At 34.1% G+C, this 25,878-nt stretch overlaps 1 protein-coding gene across 2 annotated transcripts in view; it reads right to left on the minus strand.

The window, feature by feature from the left end:
* Positions 1-406: 406 nt before the first annotated feature.
* LOC148940909 (targeting protein for Xklp2-like) overlaps positions 407-25,878 on the minus strand; it is a 59,715-nt gene continuing 34,243 nt past the window's right edge. The window contains exons 8-12 of one of the 2 annotated variants that reach the window (XM_089104759.1): positions 24,156-24,323; positions 21,470-21,679; positions 12,888-13,058; positions 5,218-5,436; positions 407-1,354 (exon numbers count right to left, since the gene is read on the minus strand). In XM_089104759.1, coding sequence (XP_088960885.1) covers positions 1,163-1,354; positions 5,218-5,436; positions 12,888-13,058; positions 21,470-21,679; positions 24,156-24,323 — 960 coding nt within the window. In that variant the 3' untranslated portion in view covers positions 407-1,162. The remainder of the gene's footprint in view (positions 1,355-5,217; positions 5,437-12,887; positions 13,059-21,469; positions 21,680-24,155; positions 24,324-25,878) is intronic. The other variant, XM_089104760.1, reaches the window with a different exon arrangement.

Raw genomic sequence — 25,878 nt, forward strand, 5'->3', positions numbered from 1 at the left:
TATATTTTTTTTTCAGTTTGATGGAAGAAGACGAAGAAATGGAATTAAAAGAGTGCGTCACGTTTCCTGAAAAGTAAACAGTATATCAAAGTTTGAAAACAAGCATAAAACATGAAAAGTAAATTAAACTCATGCCTTGAATATACTACGCGGATACACCTCTAGAGTAAAATGACGCTCCCTGGCAATTTAGGCCTGAAATGTTTAAGTAAAACTTTTATTTAATAATACAATGAAAAGAACATACAGTACAGTCAAAAAATTGATATATATTGGCCCCTATTTTTTTTTAAATATCTATTGAAAAAAAAATCAAATTTTAAAAAGGCGGAAGTTTCTCCAGATATTGAATTTATAAAAAATTAAATAATTTAAAATAAGTCAAGTGTCCATTTTAAGAGGATACACTTAAATATTAAAACGACGCTCCCTGGCAATGTAGGCCTGAAATGTTTAATCAAAATTTTTATATAATAATACAATAAAAAGAACATACAGTACAGTAAAAAAATCGATATTTTGGCCCCGATTTTTTTTAAATATCTCTTGAAAAGAAAAAAAATATCAAATTTTAAACAGGCGGAAGTTTATCCAGAAATTGATTTTCTTAATCAGTTTAGAATGGCCACTCAGCATTGACTAAGCTCAAGCTATACAACAGAAACAAAATTTCGTAAAATAAGCTTTTGGAGTAATAAAGATTCTGTCAATTTTCACTCGGATTGGCTTAATTTCAGCTGGTCTTTGGGTTTTTAGTATACCCCCCGTTTTCACCTTCACGAGATTTATTTGTTAGCTCCTTAGTCTTTTTTTTTATTTTAACTAAACAGTTTATCATGTTTGACTGTTTATATAATCTAGTCCCCCCCCCGCGCAAAAAAATCATATTATAAAAGTCTCATCGCATTATAATTGCCCCTGCAAATCTGATATATCGTAGCTCAAAGTTTATAGTAATCTACTAAAGGTTTCGGTTTATCGATAGAAAGAAGAACGAGTTAGTTGTACGACTCGAGGTTCATTCTTCCTGAAAATGTCTTCTACTCTTATAACATAGACAATCAAATACTTCAAATTGGTTTTACTACATTAAAGAACACGTAAAGAATTTCCAACTGAAAATTAAACTGAATAGACCGATATTTAATATAGTGGATGAACATTAATTTTGCGAGTCTGTGCTACTTGGTCGTGGCTTAACCTTGAAGTTGGGTGATTGTCCAATGGTCAACGGCTTGTCAATTTTCTCAGGTATGAAGGATTTATAGCTGGGCACTGGATTTGCTTTTGTCACCATTTGTTTTCGCAGTCTTGCAATTTCTTCCTGTTCTTCTTCTTTTCTTTTCATCTCTGCCTGATAAAATAATATTATAAATTATTAGAATGAGAAATAATTAAATTAAAATCATTTATCAAAATTAAATGCATAAATTAAAATTTAAAATTAAATTAATAAACCTAATAAAATAAAAAGAAATAATATTACGCTCAGTTCTGACACGAGTCAAATTTCGCTTTGACATCGATTGAGGCTAACAGTGAAGTTGATTTCGAATTTTAGGGGAGCGATTATTCTCCGGTTCTCTCAAAACATTACACAGCCCTTTTTATTTCTTGTTATACCTATTGTCCGATAGGCTAAGCTACTCGTCTAAAATAATCAAATTTTTTACATTTTAAATTTTTTGACAGAAATGCTCTATAACCGTAATCCAATTAGAAAAAAAAACGGTTCACTTCTGTTACAGATCAAATCTGAAAAATTTGTCTCTCTGTTCTGAAAAATCGTATTTAAAGTAAACAAAAACCTAATGTTTATGCGTAAGTAAAAACGTAACTCTTATTTTCGATTTGTACCTTTACTCGATATTGGTACTTCGAATTTGGTACTTGGACTTCGATTGTTACAATTGAATCTATATGATTCATACTGATAGTTTCATTTTAATTATATTTTTACATTTAATCTATTTTATTAATTCTAATTTGGTACTTTTAATACGATTTTTACATTTACTAGATATGAGTAATTCTAATTTGTTACTTGGACTAGGTTTGTTACATTTACTTAATATTTGTTATTCGACTTTGGTACTTGGACTTCGATTGGTACCTTTACTCGATATTAGTACTTATACTTTGGTACTTGGACTTGGATTGGTACCTTTACTTGATATTTGTGCTTCGACTTTGGTACTTGGACTTCGATTGGTACCTTTACTTGATATTAGTGCTTCGACTTTGGTACTTGGACTTCGATTTTGGTGCTTAGACTTCAATTGGTACCTTTACTCGACAAAATATACTGTCTTCAGTCAAAAGTTAGTTTTAGTTTAAATATCAGTAAAAAACTCAAGTTCCTTGAATTACTACTTGGATTTCGCGATTTTGCAAATCGTGGAATCAAAATTCAGATCAAACAAACCATTCAAAGCTCATTTAGCGATATCGCTTGGTCATTTTGGCATGGAAAAATTTCTTACCTTCTATCAAAACTTAACACAAAGAACAATTAACAGTGGAGACATCATTTTAGTACATTCTTGCAGATGAAATTTTTGAAAATCACTAGCAGACTAGATAGTGGGGAACAAAAACTGAGGTTAAAAACAGAAAATAATGTAAAAAAAAAATTAATAAATATTATGTGAAAATTGATAGATGCTACAGTATAGGAAGCCCCTCAGATAGTATACTAGCAATACCCGAAAAATATACTTCACTAAGATTCAGAAAACCAACTGGGATGCTTAAACTGCTTTTTCACACCCAACTATCTCACATACTCGATCCAAAATAGTTGTTGCGTGGCGGTAGCTTCCAAAGAACTAGTTTATAAAACCATCCTACATAGCTTGACTTGCATCTCTCCCCCACTCTCTTAAGAAAACTGCGGGGTCAGAGAGTGTCAAATAGAAGTTGACTCCAAAGTGCAATCTAAGGCTATTAATGAAAGGTAGCATCGAACTATTGAAGGTAAGACTGAGTCAAACTATTCAATGTAAAAAATAAACACTTCCTCAAACAACCAACCCGTCTACCGCTTAGTACCTGACAAGTGGAATGTGTCGTTCAGGCGAAAATTTTTTCCTCTGGGGGGGGGCATGAGGATGAATGTAATTGGTACTCCCCCATCAGACATTAATTAATTAATAAATTGTATTATTTTTTAGTAAAGTAACAATTCTTAATTTAAATAATTTACACTATTCCCCCCTCATCACACAAAAGCAAGCCGATGTCACTAGTAAATTTTCAAAGGACAATCAGAGGGAAGACAGGGCACTGAATTTCCTCATCAGGCATTAAACAAAAAGTTGCAGACATGTCGAACTATTGTTACATGTGTAACCAAAAAATTGAAAACCACTGACAAACTTCCTTCACAGTCGGTTTAGGAATATCCCGCGAGAGGGGGGGGGATTGACAGGCGGTCGAATATAATTATGTGCATAATATTGCCTATTATCTTATTAATTTTTAATATTTTATTATTTGTTAATTATTTACCCTCATTTAGCTTAATTTTCCCTTGCTATATCTTAAGAACTGACCAGTCTTATCTTTGTTTAGTCATGGGGTCGTAATACAGCTTCAAGATTACATTAAGGAGGACTATGAAGTACCAAAAATATGCCGATATTTAATGTTATGACCAGGTTTCCCGGAATTTTTTTCACGAGACAACACTGCCTTAAGACCCCCCCCCCCCCCGCCCCCTTCATTGCATTTCCTATCTGACGGTCCAAGAAGCGGAGATCAGAAGCATCGGTAGGTACTGTAACTTTCAGTGCAGTATTTACAAACCATAACTTTACTGAGAAACTGCTTTCCAACACTGTAGGTATAAAATTACTTTATATAATTTATCGATGTCGATAAAATTAACTCCCAAACTACAAGTATAAAATTTCTAAAGTGTGAAACTTGTTGTTTCATACCACTAGTTGTTCAATTTGTCCTCGAACGAGGGGATGCGAGAGCGTGATTCAATCTCAAAAATATTACAAGTAAAATAATCTTAAGTTAAGAATAAGATATTTTAATAAAAAAAATTTTATTCACTCATTTACTTTGTGCCTTCATTTTTGCTTCATTATTTTATATTAAATGTGTTTTTTTTTAGGGTTATTAAAAACTTTTTCAAACAAAAAATGATAAATTTTTTTTGTTTTTACCCAGTCAATGAGTTTTAAAAAATTACCAAAGCATGGAAGCAGCAGAGGGGTAGGTTCGAAAGTCGAAAAAGGGCCAAATAAGGCCACAGTTCTTGAGGTCTTTCAAGAGAGAAAAGCTGCGGAACAAAAACACAGATTATCTCAATTAATGTAATAATTTTTTTTCCAAACAGTTTGAAACTTACAAGCCTAAGTTCCTGGGGCAAAGGAACCTTTAAACACAGAAACTTGTGTTTATAGGTCCCTAGGGACCCCATAGGGACCCCTCCCAAAAATATAATAAAAATATATGTCAAAGATAACATATCTCCCCAAAAAATAAAAATATATAGGAGGGGTCCTCCTAATAAACAAAAAAGTATGCAACCCTAAGGTTTATTAAAGACAAAATATGGAATGGGGGAGGTAAAAAGCCTGATTTTGTTTAATTTTGTATAAATTAAAACAGAAAAGTACCGAGAATATAACTAGGTCAAGACTAGCTTAAAGAACTAAAATAAAACTTGCTAGCTTAGTTAAGGTAAGGCCAAAATAGCTTGTCCCTGTGGCAGGATAAATAGACCTAACTTTTTCAGAGTTGTGTCAAAATTTTTAATTTCACTCCATTGTGATATCAGTCAAAAGCAAGGCACAAAAGTTTAAAGCTGAGTGAGAAAAAAATAAATGGCTGGTCCAAACCGCCTAGCCCATATGCTGTTTGAAATTAAGTTTTTTGAAAAAAGGGAACCCGGACCCCCGCTGGACACGGCCTTGTTCAAAGGGAACGAGCCATTAGAAATCACGAAAATTTTGGCCTATAATATACTTCTCGCGACAGTGTACAATCCCTTGGTTGCGGCTCCCAATTCTGTACTAGATGTGCACTATGTTTTTTTCGATTAACGAATCTTATCTCATCTTAGAACAGCTTCATTGATATCTCTCGTTAAATAGGTATAATTCTAAGCAACACCGTTCTTCAGGTGAAACACTTCAAGAGTTTCCTCCAGAGGCATCAAAGTAATGAATGTGATGTACAGATATGAAGCCTTTTACTCACCTGTCTTCTTTGCGCCTCCAGTTCTGCTTCCTTTTGTTTCACAAACTGATCAAACTCCTCTCTCTGTTTAGCTCTCGTGTTTGAATGCAGCTTAAAGGCAGCGAATTCAGTAGGCGGCTTTTGTGCCGGCTCTGGCTTGAATTGCTCCTTCTTGAGCACAACAGGGGGTCGGGCATAAAACTTTGCCTCCTTTTTTAAACGATTTTGCTCCTCTTCAAGCTAAAATAAAATTCCGGGCTTTAGAAAATCAAGCTTTAGATTTGGGCAATTAAGTAAAATTATGACTGATCACCTCCATACTTTTTTTTATCATTATCCTCCATACTGGTGGTCACCTCCATACTTTTTTTTATAATTATATCTCTTGCTGAGTTTTTTTCAGCCTCTTCTTGAAACGTCTTTCAGAGAAAACAAATTAATAGGAGGTTTTAGACCCATGATTCCCAACGTACGGTGCAGGCCCCAAAGGTGTGGCGTAGCAATGTTGTGGAGGGTTATGGACAGGACATGCACCCTTTGGCTGACTACTTTAGAGCCTTAATCTTGATTTTTTTTTATCTAAATAATGTCAAATTCAGATGCCTTTAAAGACCGAAAGAGATACATGATAATATTTCAACAGCTCCATTCATTTTATAAATTATGTTTTATGCAGAAAGTATATCTAATTAGCTTAAAATGTGCAAAGAGGACTACCCGAAAAAAATCAAATGACTTTTAAGCTTCCTTTAGGTGTAGGCCTACACGTAAAATTTTGACTAACACAATTTAAATATCATGAGAAGTGCATCAGGATTCTAGAATTTCCCAGGTAGTACATGACCCAAAATCGGTTACGTAACCGGTTACGTAACACTGATTGAGACGCAAGTCTCTATTATGCCATTCCATCAAAGACGCAACTCTTTGATGGAAGGAACATGGCAGTCGTAAGTCTGCCACATTGACGTAAATCTGCCATTCCATCAAAATGAAAAAAAAATCTACGAAAGTCAAAAACAGGTAAATTACTTGAAAGATATCATAAAAATCCAGATGTTTTGGCTAATATGCAACCAAAGCATAGAAACCGATTTAAAAATATGTCTTCGCTTCACCGCCTACATTTTAAATTTGGCTAAATTTGGTCAGTCAGCTTTCTGATATCATTTTTTCAAGATATGCTAATAATTACAGCTTGACTAATAATACAGAACGATAAAATCTCTAAAGTTTAAGTAAAAACATAATAAAAATAGATATAGTATACTTTTTTAAACTAAGGAATACTTGTAAATATTGTGTGAAATTCATTGAAAACGTTTACTTTTAGCCATTAGCCTTTAAATTGAATATTTCATGAAAAAAATTCCAAAAAAATTCTCACTGAATGCCCAATAAAATGATAATTTTTTCTCATGACTAATAGATACAGAATATCTTTTGAGTTTATTTCTGTCAGCACAGGCCGTGCAGGAAAAAAATCTGCGGTGAACACCTCCCACTTAAGATCAAACGTCATAGTGCCTAAGATCTTTGTGTTATTTATAGTTAGTTGCTCAGGGGCAGGGGGATTAAAAATAGGGCATATTCTTAAACAAAAAAAAAAATAAAGCAATAAAATATTGCAGTTATGTTCCTTCACAGTCATTAGTGAAGTCTTGTGTCACTTTTTCAATGTCTGTAGTAAAAACACCAGGTAAAAGGTTGCTGAATTGGGCCCAAAGTTTTCAGCGACCTGACACCATAAGCACTGATTTTCCCTTTAACGATTAATGTGTGAAATAATTATAAAAGAGACCATGTAGATTGTATAACATGTATAAAAAGAAAGAAGCTGCGCCTTAGCCTTTAATAGTTTCCTTATTCTAAAATACAAGCTGATTGGAAGAGACCCCGCCCTTCTATACTTCCAGCCGGACAACCATTCAGAGTCTATACACAAAAATACGTCCCTAGGTCCAAACTATGAAATAAATAAATTAAGGAAAACGATCCTTGTGCTGTATCTGTACTCACCATAAAAGTTCCATCATTTAATATAAAATCCAACCATTCCTCCTATTTACACCATCCCGGAAAAATGTCCCACTCAACCCATTTTATTCCTTACGAAAACCCAAGAAATGAATTAAATCCTCCTTCCTATCTACAGACAATTGTCAAAAATAAGGATCAATCTTTGACCTCGCCCTTCCCATATACTTTCTCTTATCACCAAGCGATAAAGAATCCTTTTGCTAATATTATTCAATTTAATTCCTCCTTATTAAGCATTACCTTAAACAGAATCCTCCCCAATCTTTCCTTAATCCTAGTATACAAAGAGAGAGACAAGGACGCTGACATCTCACATTGCCATTTCCGAATCTCCTGGTTCTTTAAAACAATACTTATTTTTTGGCTACCAGCCACCTTTAGAGCTCTAATCCTTTCCCATTTTTCCACAGCCTAGCTTTCCAACAAGTTTCGAAAATATATCTTACTCAGCTAGCCCAAGAATCGTTTCTCCTATCATTCCAGCACTCCTGATATGCTACCTAACTATGCTAACTAGTCTATTTACTCTTATACACTACCTAACTATACTAACTAGTCTATTTACTCTTATACACTACCTAGCTATGCCAACTAGTCTATTTACTCTTATACACTACCTAACTATGCTAACTAGTCTATTTACTCTTATACCCTACCTAGCTATGCCAACTAGTCTATTTACTCTTATACACTACCTAACTATGCTAACTAGTCTATTTACTCTTATACACTAATCAGCCCCAAATCGTCGTTTAAAACTAAAACATTAAACTTATCACTTAGGCCGAACAATCTCTTATAAGTTTTAACTCTCTAACTTGTTTTCCTTTTTTTTTCCAATTTTTTCAAATATGTAACTAGTGAGGATTAGGGATGCATAGTACGTATCTCAGTTTACATAAGAATTATATGGTTATCTCTTCGAGGATATTTGTTGAATGTTATTATGGACATTAGAGGTTGAAAGGGGACAGAGGACGTAAGGTGGGACTAAGAGGTTAGGGTGGGAGAGGTTGAATGTTTAGGGGCAATCGCGGTTGGATTTGTCATTATCATTTTTATCTATATTTTATTTATCTAATATTATTTTTAATTCATTTATTTTGTCAAATTTTTTTTTGCAGCATCAAGATTTTAGTTATGTGTTTGTAATAAATTTTTACAACTACAATATGGGTATGCCCGGCTGAGAGTCTAGCTCGTATTATACTGGTTGTAGATACTGGTTTCTGCCAATAGGCTACCTAATTATGCTAACTAGTCTATTTACTCTTATACACTACCTAACTATGCTAACTAGTCTGTTTACTCTTACACTAATCAGCCCCAAATCGTCGTTTAAAACTAACACGTTAGACTTATCGCTTAGACCTAACAATTTCTTATAAATTTAACTAAATCCTCTAAAACTTGTTTTTCCTTTTCTTTCCAATTTTTCCAATTTTTTAAAATATATAACTAGTGTGCATTAAGGATGCATAATACGTATCTCAGTTTACATAAGAATTATAAGGTTATCTCTTCGAGGATATTTGTTGAATATTATTATGGACATTAGAGGTTGAAAGGGGACAGAGGACGTAAGGTGGGACTAAGAGGTTAGGGTGGGAGAGGTTGAATCTTTTGGGGTTAATCGCGGTTGGATTTGTCATTATCATTTTTATCTATATTTTATTTATCTAATATTATTTTTAATTCATTTATTTTGTCAAATTTTTTTTGCAGCATCAAGATTTTAGGTTATGTGTTTGTAATAAATTTTTACAACTACAATATGGGTATGCCCGGCTGAGAGTCGAGCTCGTATTATACTGGTTGTAGATACTGGTCTCTGCCAATAGGCTACCTAATTATGCTAACTAGTCTATTTACTCTTATACACTACCTAACTATGCTAACTAGTCTATTTACTCTTATATACTAATCAGCCCCAAATCGTCGTTTAAAACTAACACATTAAACTTATCACTTAGGCCTAAGAATTTCTTATAAATTTAACTAAATCCTCTCAAACTTGTTTTACTTTTTTTCCAATTTTTTCCGATTTTTCCAATTTTTTAAAATATGTAACTAGTGTGGATTAAGGATGCATAATACGTATCTCAGTTTACATAAGAATTATAAGGTTATCTCTTCGAGGATATTTGTTGAATATTATTATGGACATTAGGACAGAGGACGTAAGGTGGGACTAAGAGGTTAGGGTGGGAGAGGTTGAATCTTTTGGGGTTAATCGCGGTTGGATTTGTCATTATCATTTTTATCTATATTTTATTTATCTAATATTATTTTTAATTCATTTATTTTGTCAAATTTTTTTTTGCAGCATCAAGATTTTAGTTATGTGTTTGTAATAAGTTTTTACAACTACAATATGGGTATGCCCGGCTGAGAGTCTAGCTCGTATTATACTGGTTGTAGATACTGGTTTCTGCCAATAGGCTACCTAATTATGCTAACTAGTCTATTTACTCTTATACACTACCTAACTATGCTAACTAGTCTATTTACTCTTATACACTAATCAGCCCCAAATCGTCGTTTAAAACTAACACATTAAACTTATCACTTAGGCCTAACAATTTCTTATAAATTTAACTAAATCCTCTAAAACTTGTTTTCCTTTTTTTTCCAATTTTTTCCAATTCTTCCAATTTTTTAAAATATGTAACTAGTGTGGATTAAGGATGCATAGCACGTATCTCAGTTTACATAAGAATTATAAGGTTATCTCTTCAGGGATATTTGTTGAATATTATTATGGACATTAGAGGTTGAAAGGGGACAGAGGACGTAAGGTGGGACTAAGAGGTTAGGGTGGGAGAGGTTGAGTGTTTAGGGGTAATCGCGGTTTGAATTTGTCATTATCATTTTTATCTATATTTTATTTATCTAATATTATTTTTAATTCATTTATTTTGTCAAATTTTTTTTGCAGCATCAAGATTTTAGTTATGTGTTTGTAATAAATTTTTACAACTACAATATGGGTATGCCCGACTGAGAGTCTAGCTCGTATTATACTGGTTGTAGATATTGGTTTCTGCCAATAGGCTACCTAATTATGCTAACTAGTCTATTTACTCTTATACACTACCTAACTATGCTAACTAGTCTATTTACTCTTATACACTAATCAGCCCCAAATCGTCGTTTAAAACTAACTCATTAAACTTATCACTTAGGCCTAACAATTTCTTATAAATTTAACTAAATCCTGTCTAACTTGTTTTCCTTTTTTCCAATTTTTCCAATTTTTTCAAATATGTAACTAGTGTGGATTAAGGATGCATAATACGTATCTCAGTTTACATAAGAATTATAAGGTTATCTCTTCAGGGATATTTGTTGAATATTATTATGGACACTAGAGGTTGAAAGGGGACAAAGGACGTAAGGTGGGACTAAGAGGGTAGGGTGGGAGAAGTTGAGTGTTTAGGGGTAATCGCGGTTGGATTTGTCATTATCATTTTTATCTATATTTTAATTATCTAATATTATTTTTAATTCATTTATTTTGACAAATTTTTCTTATAGCATCAAGATTTTAGTTATGTGTTTGTAATAAGTTTTTACAACTACAATATGGGTATGCCCGGCTGAGAGTCTAGCTCGTATTATACTGGTTGTCGATACTGGTTTCTCCCAATAGGGTAGCTAACTATGCTAACTAGTCTATTTACTCTTATACACTAATCAGCCCCAAATCGTCGTTTAAAACTAACACATTAAACTTATCAGTTAGGCCTAACAATCTCTTATAAGTTTAACTAAATCCTCTCTAACTTGTTTTCATTTTCAAATCCCCGAATTTCACAACCATAACTAAACACTGGTCTTAATTTACTACTGATAGTTTTTTTTATTAACTTAATGTCACTTAGACCTATATTTCCCAAACTATACTAACTATGTATTTACTAGTTAACTAGTAAATGTTAACTATGTATTTACTAGTTAATAGTTAACTATATATTTACTAGTTAACTAAACTATGCTAACTAGTCTATTTACTCTTATACACTAATCAGCCCCAAATCGTCGTTTAAAACTAACACATTAAACTTATCACTTAGGCCTAACAATCTCTAATAAATTTCATTAAATCCTCTCTAACTTGTTTTCATTTTCAAATCCCCGAATTTCACAAACATTACTAAACACTGGTCTTAACTAGCTACTGGTAGTTTTTTTTATTAACTTAATGTCACTTAGACCTATATTTCCCAAACTATGCTAACTATGTATTTACTAGTTAACTAGTAAATGTTAACTATGTATTTACTAGTTAATAGTTAACTATATATTTACTAGTTAACTAAACTATGCTAACTAGTCTATTTACTCTTATACACTAATCAGCCCCAAATCGTCATTTAAAATTAACACATTAAACTTATAACTTAGGCCTAATAATTTCTTATAAATTTAACTAAATCCTCTCTAACTTGTTTTCCTTTTCAAATCCCCAAATTTCACAACCATAACTAAACACTGGTCTTACTTTACTACTGATAGTTTTTTTTATTAACTTAATGTCACTTAGGCCTATATTTCCCAAACTACTTTTTAAGACACTCCACATCGCCCTTAGTCTTTTATACACTTTAAGATCAATATTGATACCCCATCAACCATGGAGTTGAAAGCTCCTTTCAGGTCTAGGAAAGCTGTATAAGACCTTTGTTTTCTCCCTCTAACATATTTTTTTATCAGCACACTTAAAATAAAGACCTGATCTACTACACTATGGTCTTTTCTAAAACGCTGCCTGAATATCATCTTCTTCTACGATTCTAACTATTTATCAAACTTAGAACATAATATCTTACAAACTGGCTTACTGACACTATTCCTCATGGAAATAAACCTGTAATTACCATCTGCTTTCTTATGTAAAGGCACTAAGATCGATGTTCACCATCCCTTCAGCAAAAAGGATTGGCTTCATAATGCCTATAATAATTGGCTTATAAGCGACATAATCCACATCCATACTTTGATTGTAACTCCGCCTACTTCTGGCACCTGCCTTCTCTTCAATTTATTTGTTACGTTCCATTTTTCACTTTCATTTACCTCCATAATCAGCTTGAAACCATCTGCCTTCAACGGTTGATACACAAATCCATCCAGATTTTAAAATTTCTTCCCCAACGGAATCTACTACAGATTCTTCAGACCTGGCTTCCAAATATTCAGCCCAACCTTCCGCTGGTGCAACATTCTCACTTCGAGTCCCTCCAACAGATTTCCTCATAAGCCATCTCCCTCGGAGGGGGGGTGTGCGAATCAACAACGAAAAGTGCACATTTACATGCAATTTGCAAATTTTAGGGAGAAGGTTTAAGCCTGGAGCCACCACCCACAATCCCCCTGAGCATGGTCTAAGTATAAACATTAAATAAAAAATTCCACAAAAAGATTCCTGGAGATCTATGCCTTTTAAGTCTGCAATTTCCCCAATAAGGCCAGACTTCGGCTTCCCTAGCTGACGTTTTAAAACATACGAAACCGCTAGGCTAAAGTACTATACGGTATCGACACACATTTTTTAGATCGATTCCAACATATTTTGGGGGGGGGTCCTACTTAAACCTCCTGGTTAAGGTCATGATACACAAAAACTTATAACTAATCGAAAATATTACCTTTTGATGGAATTTTTCACGATATAGTTGGGCTCTCTCATCGCTTTTGTGGATAAACGGCTTGGGTACAGTCGGCAGAATAGTCGGTTTCTCAGGAACACCGTACAACTTATCCAGTTTCGGTAGAGGCTGGGCATGGAATTCTCGTGCCTTTTTTTCCTCCTCAAGCAGCTGAAAAAATATCAAATTAGTAACCGAAAAATGATGAAATCTTTACCGATTCACTATTTTATTTAATGTTTTATTTTATTTATATTTTGCTTACAAAAATGGAGATCGAAGAGGGTGGAGATATTAAACTTAAGGGAGCATCATACAAAATATAGGAATAATGTGTAAAATTATGAGCATAAATCTAAAGATTATTATCTGCATCGGGAGGAGGGGGAGAGGGATACCCCTGAAAATTTACCCAATTCAAACGCAAAAATTCCAAGTTAACTGATGACGCAAAAATCCCAAAATCTCATTGAGAAGTGAAATTTTGAGGTTTCAATCCACTAACTGCATAACTATACCCCTAAAGCTGCAATTAAATTTCTCCATTCCTCGATTTTATGCAGAAGTACTTTTGTTGAAGTTTTTTTTACCTGCTTAAAAACAGCTACACCCCAGCTACAATGTAGTCACAATTGTCGATAAAAAATAGGAGATTAGAACAAAATACACTCTAAATAACGCTATTTTACTAAATAACGTCTTCTCTTCGTCTCCATAGCGTAGAAATATATAACGTCCAAGTATCGTCTTTTGTTTTGGGGAAAAATAGTTCATACATAGACCTTAGAATAGAGAAGAATAAGTTAGATCTCTTGTCTCTTACATATTTTGTCTCTGACCATTCTAAATATTATCTTTGTAATTATGATACTATTCGGATTCCATTCTGTCCATCAGTGAAGATCAGGGTTAATTTGGCTAAGTGTACAAAGCAAACAGTTGAGGGAATTCAAAAAGAAAGATTTTTGGTGGTTTCGATTTTGACGTAAGATAAGATAATATTTATTTTCAAAAGGCTATCACAAGCTCTAATAGAGCCGAATTTGCTTCACATGTCTAAAAGAAAAGAAAAAGCAAAACAAAGAAGGAAATAATACAGCAAGAAAAGAAACACCAATCAAGCATAAAAACGGTCAATAAAAATTTAACGCAAAAGAAAAAGAAATAAATAAATAAATTCCAAATCCAAGAAATAAAATGAACTTTGTGCGAATAATGGCAAAAACAGAAACAGAAATGGTGGGGGATAAAACAAAATTACAGGCAAGAAGAAAAACATTGCCGAATTCGTATTCAAAGTCAAATACCGCAAAAAAAAAAACAAAAAAAAAAAAAAAAAAAAAAAAAAACTAAAATCAAGTCAAATTAACTGTCAAAATAAAATATTTATCTCGCACTGATTATCTTGTGAAAACAACTTCCAGGTATTTGGTGTCTCCTTATATACTTGAGTTCTTGATAGGTTTCTTCTAATCCCTTTCCTGTCCACGCAAAAGAGTCCACGTTTTTTTTCTCTTTATGCCTGTCGTCCGACAAGCTCCATGGGCAGATAATATATTGGCTAGATATATTATATAAAAAAATATAGCCTCATTATTTGTTAAGGTACATTAAATTATAAACACTTTTTGTTCCGTATCTTAGGTCTATCCATGCCTGAAAACCGACCGAGTAAGATTTTCTTTTGATTGTTTCCAAACTGTCAAGTTTTTAGGGCAATATAAGATATTCGTCAGTGTTGTCAAGTTGAAGCATGAAAATAAAAAAAAAAAAAATCTGATTTATTAAGTTTAGCTCTGCTTTTTGTCTGCAAAAATTTAAAACTATGTCTTGACTGTCTAAGACAACTACTCCTTAGAAGCAAAGCTATACTTTTTTAAGCAGTTCAGTGCCACATGTTTTTGGCTCTTTTTTTGCTGTATTTTCACCCAGGTTTCCTTTTCTTTAATCTGACACCCCTTTGAACCAAACACTCCTTGACTGCATATAAAAATCTTTCCCATTAAAATTAAGACCCCGATTTTTCTTGATTTTTTATGATATATTTGGTCGTTCAAATATCTACGTAACCAATTAAAAAAAAGCAGATTTTATTTCCACCGTCCTTGATACTTTTAAGTATGGTTCAATAATCACGTATACATCTAAATGTATAAGAAGATATTCTAGTATTTTAGTAAAAATGATTTTAGATACTTTTGAACTTACTCATTTGAACGACTTTAAATATAAATAATGATCTGTACAAATACTGTAGTTTGATTCCCCTCTGGGCCTATAATTAGTATATTAGGTATATTATATTACATTTAATTACTTACTTGTTTACAAATCACGAAGTTCTTAGGGCCGAAAAATATTTTGCCCCCCCCCCTGCAAAACTTTGACAAATACCTTCTTTTGTATATTCATTGGAAAACGCTTTTTTCGGCATTTTTAATAAGATAATCGAGAAAACAACAAAATTGATCACCCCCCCCCCTTAGATTTTGAAAAATATATTTTTTTATACTTTCATTGAAAAACACCTTTTCGTGTATTTCAATTTAAAAACCAATAAAATGATAAATTTACCCTTCCCGGACTTTGGAAAAAAAATATTTTGCACCGCCCCCACAATATATATACAGGGTACGTCCACAAAGTAATGAGACTTACTCTATAAAGAAGAATTAATTCATCCGATTTTAAGAACACCTCCAAATTCTTCAAAATAGTTCCGTTGGGCTCCGATGCACCGCTGCCAGCGCAATTTCCATGATTCATAGGCTTCCTCGAGGTCAGATTCCAAAATGCCTTTTAAAGAGTTGGTTACGGCTTTCGGGATGGCGGCAACGTCATCAAAACGGCGAACTTTCAGGGTGGTTTTCAATTTGGGGAACAGAAAAAAAGTCTGCCGGGTTTAAATCAGGGCTATATGGAGGTTGTGGTCAAGTTGAAAACCCTATCCGGGCCACGTACGACGTCACATGGAAGGCAATGTGGCTCGGAATGTTGTCGTGGTGGAGCTCCCATCGATCGGCAATCTCTGGTCATCTCCTCTTCATGTTTCAGTGCAGTCGCGCAAGGATGTCTTTGTAGAAAGCACCGTTGACAGTTTGTCCTTCAGCCATAAACTCGCAGTGTACCACCCCATGGTTGTCAAAAAAGACGATGAACATGGTCTTCACCTTTGACTTCATCATTCTTGCCGTCTTGGGGTTCGGAGACCTCTTTGTGTGCCACCCAGAACTCTATAGTTTGGTCTCGGGGTCGTATTGGAAAACCAATATTTTGTCGCCTGTCATTACAGCATCTAAAAAGTCTGCTTCATCTTCCACAACCTCCACCATTTCACGACACAGGTCAGCTCGTCATTGTTTCTGTTCATCACTCAGCCCTTTTGGCACCAATTTTGCACAAGCTTTTCTCATGTTGAGATTCTCAGTTACAATGTTGTGTACTGTCGACTTGCACATGTTAAGTTCTTCCGCTATGAATTGGAGGCTCAATCGACGATCGGAGTCCAAGAGTCCTTTAACTTTTGACACGTTTATATATATATATATATATATATATATATATATATATATATATATATATATATATATATATATATATATAGATATATATATATATATATATATATATATATATATATATATATATATATATATATATATATATATATATATATATATATATATATATATATATATATATATATATATATAAAGAAAGAAAGAAAAAACGAGCAAAAATGGGGTATTTTATAGGCCAAATGAAAGTACTGGAAAAAACACAACAAAGCGAATATTTCGAGAGGACAAACGCCTTTCTTCTTCAGCGCGAAACGAAATAATGTATCCAAAAACAAACGCGGAAAGTCAATGTGAAAAGAACCAAAAACCAAAAATTTAAAAGATGAATAGAATTCAATAAAAGCCAAAAATTAAAAGAACTAAAATCAAATACCTAACAACCATAAAAGCGAGTTATTCGCCAATATCCGCGATTTGCACAAAATCCAAAAAATTATGAACTGCCATCGACGGATACTAGCGAACAACTGAGAGAGAAAAGAAAACAATTCATTCACTCAAAAAGCAAAACGAACCAGCAATTAAATAAGTTGGAGAACTATGTCATCTGACTTCGGATTTTAATTAATGTATTCCTCTCGAAATATTCGCTTTGTTGTGTTTTTTTTCAGTACTTTCATCTGGCCTATAAAATACCCCCTTTTTGCTCGTTTTTTCTTTCTTTATGTGATGTCAGGCCAATGTGGTTTAAGAAATTATATATATATATATATATATATATATATATATATATATATATATATATATATATATATATATATATATATATATATATATATATATATATATATATATATATATATATATATATATATATATATATATATATATATATATATATATATATATATATAAATATATATATATATATATATATATATATATATATATATATATATATATATATATATTATATATATATATATATATATATATATATATATATATATATATATATATATATATATATATATATATATATATATATATATATATATATATATATATATATATATATTGAATTGAATTTATTGATAACCCGTTGAAATACAATGATGAGAGGAGTATAAAAAAAGAAAAAAGAAGAAGAAAAGAAAAAACAAAAGCAAAAGAAAAAGACGGATAATGACAAATAAAACGAAATTAAAACTCATAGCACAATCACACAAGCATAGTAGTAAACCAGAAAATGACAGCACAAACCAATGTAACAAGCACATAGACAAGCACGAACAAAACAGAGATAGAACTTATGGATCAAGCACACAAGCATAATAATAAACCAAATACTCATACAGCATATATAACAAACACAAAAAAGTAAACGTCAAAGACCTATTGTTTTATAAGGGAACACCATGGGTGTCCAATTAATCCCCTATTGTAAGCTACAATGCATCAGCCGATAATAGCATTGGAGCCAATTAAGGCGTGTTTCTTATTGGCCATAGAATTAATTGCCCGGAGAGGGGGCTGAGAAGATATTTAGCATACCGGTAATAAATTCGTCGGAGTGGCTTTGATTCCGTTGCCGAAAAGGTACGCCAAAAAGGTGCAAGGTATAAAAAATTTGGGAGCGCATATGAGTTATATAATTTAGCTAGGAGCTGGCGATTAAAACGAAGTTTATTGGAAACTATGCCACCGTAGGCACTGGACATCCAGCGCTGAAAATGGCGAATGAGAAGCTTTTTAGTTGCTTTAAGGGAGTTACCGATTGGGAGGCCAAGATAATTCCTTTCCAATTTAGGAGCAACCAATACTCTATTAAGATCAACATCAAATCCTTCGGGAACTGGTCCCCAGTTGAATAGTACCACTTCTGACTTTTCAGCGTTAAATTTAAGATTTATTTTGGAATACTCTCGACTCAAAATGGAAAAAATTTTCTCAAACGCCAGTACCATTTGGCTGGGGTTAAAGACATCATCCGCAAAAGCAATAAGAGACACATCTGTCCCTTCTAAAATATAGTAAGAAACTGTTTGAGATTGTGCGTCGAGAATACTGTTGTTAAACACGATTGAGGATGTAAGGGTGCCCTGCCTTACTCCATGACAAACAGTTAAGGTTATCTTTTTAATTATTACATCAGACAGATTAACAGTGACAGTTAAATGATCATGCATATCATGCAAACCACGAATGATGCAAGTACTGTCCTCACGTGTATGCTAGTCAGTGAGGATATGCGCGTGAATTATCAAATCAAAAGCACGACTGATACCATGGGTCCCTAGAACAAGTGGCTTTCCTGATTTATCAGGATCAATCAAAACTGACGACAGTGCCGTCAGTACATGAGCGCACTCTATTTCTTTCTGGAAGCCAAATTGGTGTGGGGGTATATAGCATTTATCAACCAGCTCAGGCATTATCAACTTCTCAAAAAGTTCACAAGAATTTGTAGCTACCATTATTGGCCAGTATGATGAGCACTCATTTTAGGTTTTATATTTTTTAGGGACAGGAGTAAAACAGCCAGTTGAAAACGAGGCAGGAACAATTCCTTTTGTAAACACCATTTGTAAAAGTAGGGCAAGGTGGGAAAAAAGAAAAGGGGTCTCATGTATGAGGTGTTTGGCGCAAACGTGATCTGTACCTCTTGAAAAACGTTTTTTAGTCTTACAAACTATATTATAAACATCCAAAACTGATACAGTAAATATTGATTTGGCCCCTATCAAAAGTATATTTTCGAGTGTAACTTTGGAGCGAATTTCAATTAGTCTGTCAGGTTCAGTAAACTATCTGAAGAGATGTTGTTCCCATAGTTCGGGAGGGATATTAACTGGTTTGGCTTTTGTTTTGTTTATGTGTTAAGTTTTTCCACAGAAGTCCAGGGTTATTAAAAATCTTTTCAGAAAAATCGGAACGAGTAGTAGCTCTATGTTTATCTAGCTCTTTTGAAAAACGGCGTTTGGTGGATAAACGGATCTGGTTTACGATACCAGTTCTGGGACTGTCGCAATTTATCCAGATATTTAGCCAGAATTTGGCCCTATTACAAGCCTCAACAAGTAAAGAATTCTGGGACCAGCCCTTCACTTGGGATTCGACTCGTACTTTAGTGCGAGGGCCAAACTGCTTTTCTGCTTGTAATAAAGCATGTGAAATAAGTGAAGCATATATATTTAACTTAATACGATTTTCATTAATTGAAGACGGAACCTAATTCTGGAGAAGCTCAAATGGTATTTTTATCTTTGAGAGAATATTATCAGTATAATGCTGGTACCGGGGTATATCAATCTTATTCAATTCTACCACATTACGCCACTTAGAATCTTGGATTACCCGTGCACGGTTAAATGGAGCCATAATACTGAAAGACAATGGCAAATGGTCAGATACTACAAAATCATTAAGTACGCTTACACTTACTGCACGACTGGCAATACTACCAGAAACAAGCACATGATCAAGGTTTCACACTGATCCTGAGCTGTGTATATATGTGAAATCAGCAGATTTTGGTAAGAGAGCACTTTCATTTGGAATCAGGCTAAGAAGCAGAGCCGCACTTGAATTATCACTTTTCAATAAGTCACAATTAAAGTCCCCCAACAGAGCCCAATGGAGGTTCGAGGCTCTGATTTTACACGAACATTTATCCAATTTTCTGCATACTAGAACAAACTTCGTTTCAGCATTTTCGTCTCTATAGTCTGTTTGCAGGTATACATTAACAATGACAGTATCACCCACATTAACTGCAAGGAAATGGTCAGATTTTGCAAACAGTTCAGAGTTAGTTTGCCTATCTACATTTGTAGCAAGTCCACCTGAGGGGCGGCCCCGTTTTCTGGGCCTTTTAGCGGCTACAAAGTGGAGCACATGTGATGGCACTATATCCAGTAGTTTCATATTATCAGCAGAGAGAAGATGTTCCTGTATGCATGTGATTTCTTTAGTAAGGCAAAGTTGTTCCACCATGGCAATTTTTTCACTGAGATTACCATTTACGTTCCATAACAAGACGCTCTTTTTAATATAGGGCTCAACCATTTCGAGCAGATTGGCTTTTTGGCTTCAAAGTCTTGTTCAACGGGCAGTTAGCACGGTAGCACCTGTGTTTGGTGCTTTGACAATTCAAACAGCAGATCGGGTTCTAGCACGGGCTTTCTTTCGTCGCACCGTGGTAATTTTGGGCGCAACGGCCGCATTTCTTGGTATTTTTGCACGGCGTCAACATATGGCCGATTTCATAACAATTAAAACAACGTTTCGGGAGAAAAATAAATTCTTGCATTTTGAAACGCTCGAAGTCAATTTTAATCGTCATTTGTGCGGCGGTATCAAAAGCATCTCTACTTGAAAAATACAGCTTGAACGTGCGTGATTCCCCATATTGTTCGGCTTTCTCACAGCCGGCTATTAATCTTTGTAAATCCTCAGCACTAAGAGACTCGGGAATCCCTTTAACTATACCGATGTGTGAGGGAGTTCTGATTTTTGCACTGGAACCCTGGTTTTGATTATTAATCGCAAAGGCCAATTTCTCCGCAATAGCCTTTTACGCATTGGTCAACCACCATCCATTTTTCCTGGTATGAGCTCAACCTTAGAAGTAGCAAGAGATTCGCCAGACGCAGATTCTATAAAAACTTTCCGCTCCGATAGGTTTTTCAGTGGCGGAGGGTTTGTAACAACTACTGAGTAAGACAGCTTTGTGGGGGCATTTGGTTGGTTAGGGAAACTAGTTCGAGTAAAAAGATTTAAGTCACCTTTATTCAGTCGTTCCATGAAGCCTTCAAAACGACGACACATATCATTTACTTTGGTAGTTACGCATGCACTTATCTCTTCACCGCATGCAGGGACTCGGTTGGCTCAAAAATGACGAATGTAGGAAGTTATATATATATATATATATATATATATATATATATATATATATATATATATATATATATATATATATATATATATATATATATATATATATATATATAGTAGATGAGTATATAAAGTTATAATACAAGCTGTTTGAGTAATTACCTTCTTTATCTTCTCATCCCTTTGCTTGATCATATTCTGACTTCGTTCTTCAACCTTGAATGGTTGAAAAGTTGTCGGGGGTCTCTTTGTCGGAACAGAAGAAGAACTCGATCCGCTGCTTCCAATGGAGCATGATGAACCAAAATTTCGATGCAAATTTCGATCAACGCTCTTTGATCTTTGCAGACGATGTGGAACGGGAGGCTCATTCTGCAAAGAAAAACGTTATAAAGAAGGGTATAGTGAAAATATGTGAAAAGTAGAAAAGTAAAAATGGAATAGTGAAAAGAATATAAAAACTAAAGAATAAATTATAGAATGAAACTTTGAACGCTAAGATGGCCAATAAGTTCAAGAGTTTCCAACGTCAAGCATTCTAACGTCAAGGACTTTTAGGGGAATCGGGATTCGTTTTACAACCAAATCTACTCAATTTTTAAATAACCTGTAGAGCAGCTGCTGAGGGGACAGACTTTTTCTTCACCCTTCTTTGTACAGGCAAAAAAAAGAAAGCATTTTAATTCGTGTTTTTCCTTTCCTTTCTCAAAAAATATAAACCCGTGATGATATTTCTTCAAGTTTTGAAGATTTTGCTTAATAAGGCATTAAATGGGTCTAAAAGGCTAGAACAAGTCCTTTGATTACGTTATTAGAGGTCAAATATCAGAAACTATTAAAAGATTAGTAAAAAATCAAACTGTTGAACACGGCAAGTATGCATATTAATTCTAGGTATTATCATAATTCTATAGCCTATTTTACTGGTTAGTAGTCAATTTCTTAGCGCAGCAGGCGGACGAGGTGGGGTATGTATAAAAGATGAAGTCATGCATCATGACTGGCTTCAATAATAAATGACGCAGATATTTTTTCGTTTCACTACTGATGACGGTCACTGCATATGTGACCGAAATATATGGTATTTTTTTGTGAATTTCTATCACTCTTATCATCATCGCTGTCTATTAAAAGGAAATTATCCCTATTTGAACTTTTATTTATCGTAAATAGAAAAAAAAATTAAAAATCAGGTTTTTTGTTTTACAAAATTTTTTAATTTATCATTTATCGTCAATCCCGGAAAAGTAACAGTATGTAATTGCTTGTGAATTTTTTTGGATTTTTTTTTTTAACTTAACTTCTTCTACTCAGATATTTCCTATCATATTTTAAAATTTCGGTCGTATTTTGTTCGTAAAGATTACTGATAAGTGTATGTCCGCACCCTGGGACAACCCAGGGAGACTTTTGGAAAATGGAGAAGAACAGCCTTGGTTTAGGAAGGGCAGAGAATGTCCTGACCTAATGTTCACTCTTAGATTAATAATTGAGAAGTGTCTGAGTCATCAAACACCTTTAGTCCTTAGTTTTATAGATTATGAGCAAGCGTTTGATTCGGGCGATAGAACAGCTTTAGCAAAGATACTCTCCTTGTGTAGTATAAAGACAAATACATATAAAGTGATTGGTGTTATGTATGAGCATAACATTACTGAGGTTAAGGAAGTAAATGAGGTTAATGATGAAAGTTTGAGCAAAATGAATGAACTTTTAGAGGTTTTGCGAGTTCAGGATGCAAGAATAGGTTCAATAATCGATGTTAAGAAGACTAAGTCGCTAAGGCTAGGAACAAGTGAAGATGAAAAGGTGATGTTGGGTAACGAGGAAGACTGATCAACTGGACAGCTTCACTTACCTAGGTAGTACTATTCGTAAAGACAGTGGATGCAGTGAAGAGGTTAAAAGTAGAACAGCCAAGGACCAGGGTGAGAGAAAGGTTGATATGGCTAGGGCACGTTCTGCGGATGACAGATTACCAAGGCTTGTCCTTGTCGGTCGACCATCTAGGAACAGACGAAAAGTAGGTCGTACCCGGTTGGAGTGGGAAAATGTTGTAAGGGAAGATTTAAGGGACATGGGGAATTCCTGGGAGCGTTTAAAGAGGGAGACTTTGAATAGATTGGGATGGAGGAGGAGCAGGCGTAGCTGTGTTGGGCTCAGACGGCTTGGTGCTGCAATGAGTTATTAGTAGTAGCAGTAGCTTTTGTTTGTATGACTGAGCCTACTTTTATTTTCCTAATTTGTATATTTTATATATTTTAATTCTTTGCGAATAAAATACTCCCAGTGCATTTTGTCACCCCCGTTCTTCAGTTATTTTTTCTTTTTTGTTTTATAATTATTTCTACGTAGAATATTTTTCATGGCATGCTTTTAGAGAATTAAAAGCAAATAGGGGGCTACAGCTCCGCTTCTATATGGCAACTCTGATATTTTTGTATTTCCTACATTTTATGTCGCTTCTATTATCTTTATATTTCTCCTACCATTTCCAATGGATTTTTATATATCTTCAAAAAAATAAACCACAATTTTCAAATATAAATAAATCATATATAAAGATTCTATAAAGAAATCATATATAAAGAAATCATGTATAAAGATATGATATAAATCATATATAAAGATAATAATATAAAGAAATCTTCAAAACAAATCAACCACAATAGCAATAAAAAACAACAAAAACCATCTTCAAGGTGCCCTTTCCCCTCAACAGGATATCGTTTTCCGGTGGCACAATTACATCAACACGACAAAATACACATTCATGAATTTCCAAAAGAATGTAAAGAGGACACTGAAAAGAGTTCTCGACCAAGACCTTCATAATTAAGTATATTACCTTCACTTGAGGTGGAACTTCCCTTCGTTTGGGGAGGTTGCTTGAAGCGAAATCTGGTGACTCTGGAATAGTCATTGCCAGTACCTTCTTTTCGGGTAGCTTTGGCTCTTGCAATAAGCTCCGTGGAACTGGTCGAGCATGAAATTCTGGTCTTTCTGGAATGTTTTCCTTAAAAAAGTCAAATAATCATTATTAAACGTCACTTGACTCGTCATTTAACGTTAAACGTTAAATAAACATCACTTGATTCGTCATTTAACATTAAACGTTAAAATAAACGTCAATTAACTACCAATAAACTACCAAATTAAAGAAATACTCACAAGTTGCGCGTTATATTATTTCTGGTGATATGAGGGATTTCCAGACTGGTCAATTGTCATCATTTTTTTCTTTCGGAGTTTTCGAGTCACAATTCCAAAAGGGGTCATATTTCCAAAATGTGGAATTTTAGCCCATTTGAATTTTATAACCACTTGTTGTCCCCATTTAGGGTAAGCCAACATTGATAAATTAAACAACGATAGACCAAATTTGTGTTTATTTGTTTTGTGTAATTAAGAAGATTCTTGTCGATGGCAAAAATTTTCAATTCAGATCTTGCGACAGGCAGGATAGAACCAGAGCCCTCGGTTGAAAGGTAAGGTGCATATTAGTATATTTTCATGCCTAAATCTTCTAAATTTCAGTAAAATTTCGGATAAATATGGAAAGACGGGAAGGGGAGGGATGATTTTCCCTTAATCTCTCTTCATTCTGGGGAATATTTTTGCTGTACGGGCGTAATATCTGTGCTACGGGATGACAGTACACTTCTTACTACAGAATTACTTTAATTGTAACACAAAAATTAAATCTATATGCATACCTGCAATGAACTACGAGGGGCAGGTGGGGGCAAGGTGAAAACAATGAATTGAAAACTATTTTAGTAATTATAGCCCCCCTCCCCCATCGAAAAATATTTAACAGGGTGCCCTTGTTCAGGGATGATCAAAGAAGAAGAATTTTTTTTACATAAATTCAAATAAGTGAAAATCTGATTACAAATATTGTAAAATATTTAATGAAATTGATTATTCAAATCTAAACTTCAATAGCAAGACTTTGAATCTGAATTAGCCACATATTAATGTGAAAACTTCACTTTACATTCATATGATACAATTTCTTACTAACGAATCAATTCTAGGCGCATTGGATACAGGGTTGCAGTTAGGGTTTTAAGTTTGGTGGTAGGATTTCAAGGAAGTGTCAACAAAATCGACACATTCAAGGATGTGTCGACGAAATTGACACGTTCAAGGATGTGTCGACAAAGTATGCCGACAAATAAGGACACAAGCTAAATTTTCAAGGTATATAGGTAAATTTTCCAAGGTGTTGGCACGCGGCGGCGAAACCTTGGAACCCCCCCCCCTTTACATCGAAGCACTGATACAAAAATTACACTTTAACTGAACAAGACAGAGCACTGAAGGGGGAGGGGTCTTGAAATTCCATAGAAAAGAACGGGGTGCCCTTGTTCAGGGATTATGGAAGCCCTTTTATACAAAAATTAAACTTTAATTGAACAAGACAGAGCGCTGGAGGGTGGGGGAGGGTTGTCTTGGCCCTACTGGATAAAATAGTTCGACACAACAAACTACAGCTATAAGACAATCCCTGTCAATAAAACTCTAGAACGAACTTTGGAATGCAATATATGGCAGCTCCAAAATAT

The sequence above is a fragment of the Artemia sp. Qi Xiang Cuo genome, chromosome 19, assembly GCF_049724085.1.
Source record: "Artemia sp. Qi Xiang Cuo chromosome 19, ASM4972408v1, whole genome shotgun sequence".
In the NCBI taxonomy this organism is placed as follows: domain Eukaryota; kingdom Metazoa; phylum Arthropoda; class Branchiopoda; order Anostraca; family Artemiidae; genus Artemia; species Artemia sp. Qi Xiang Cuo.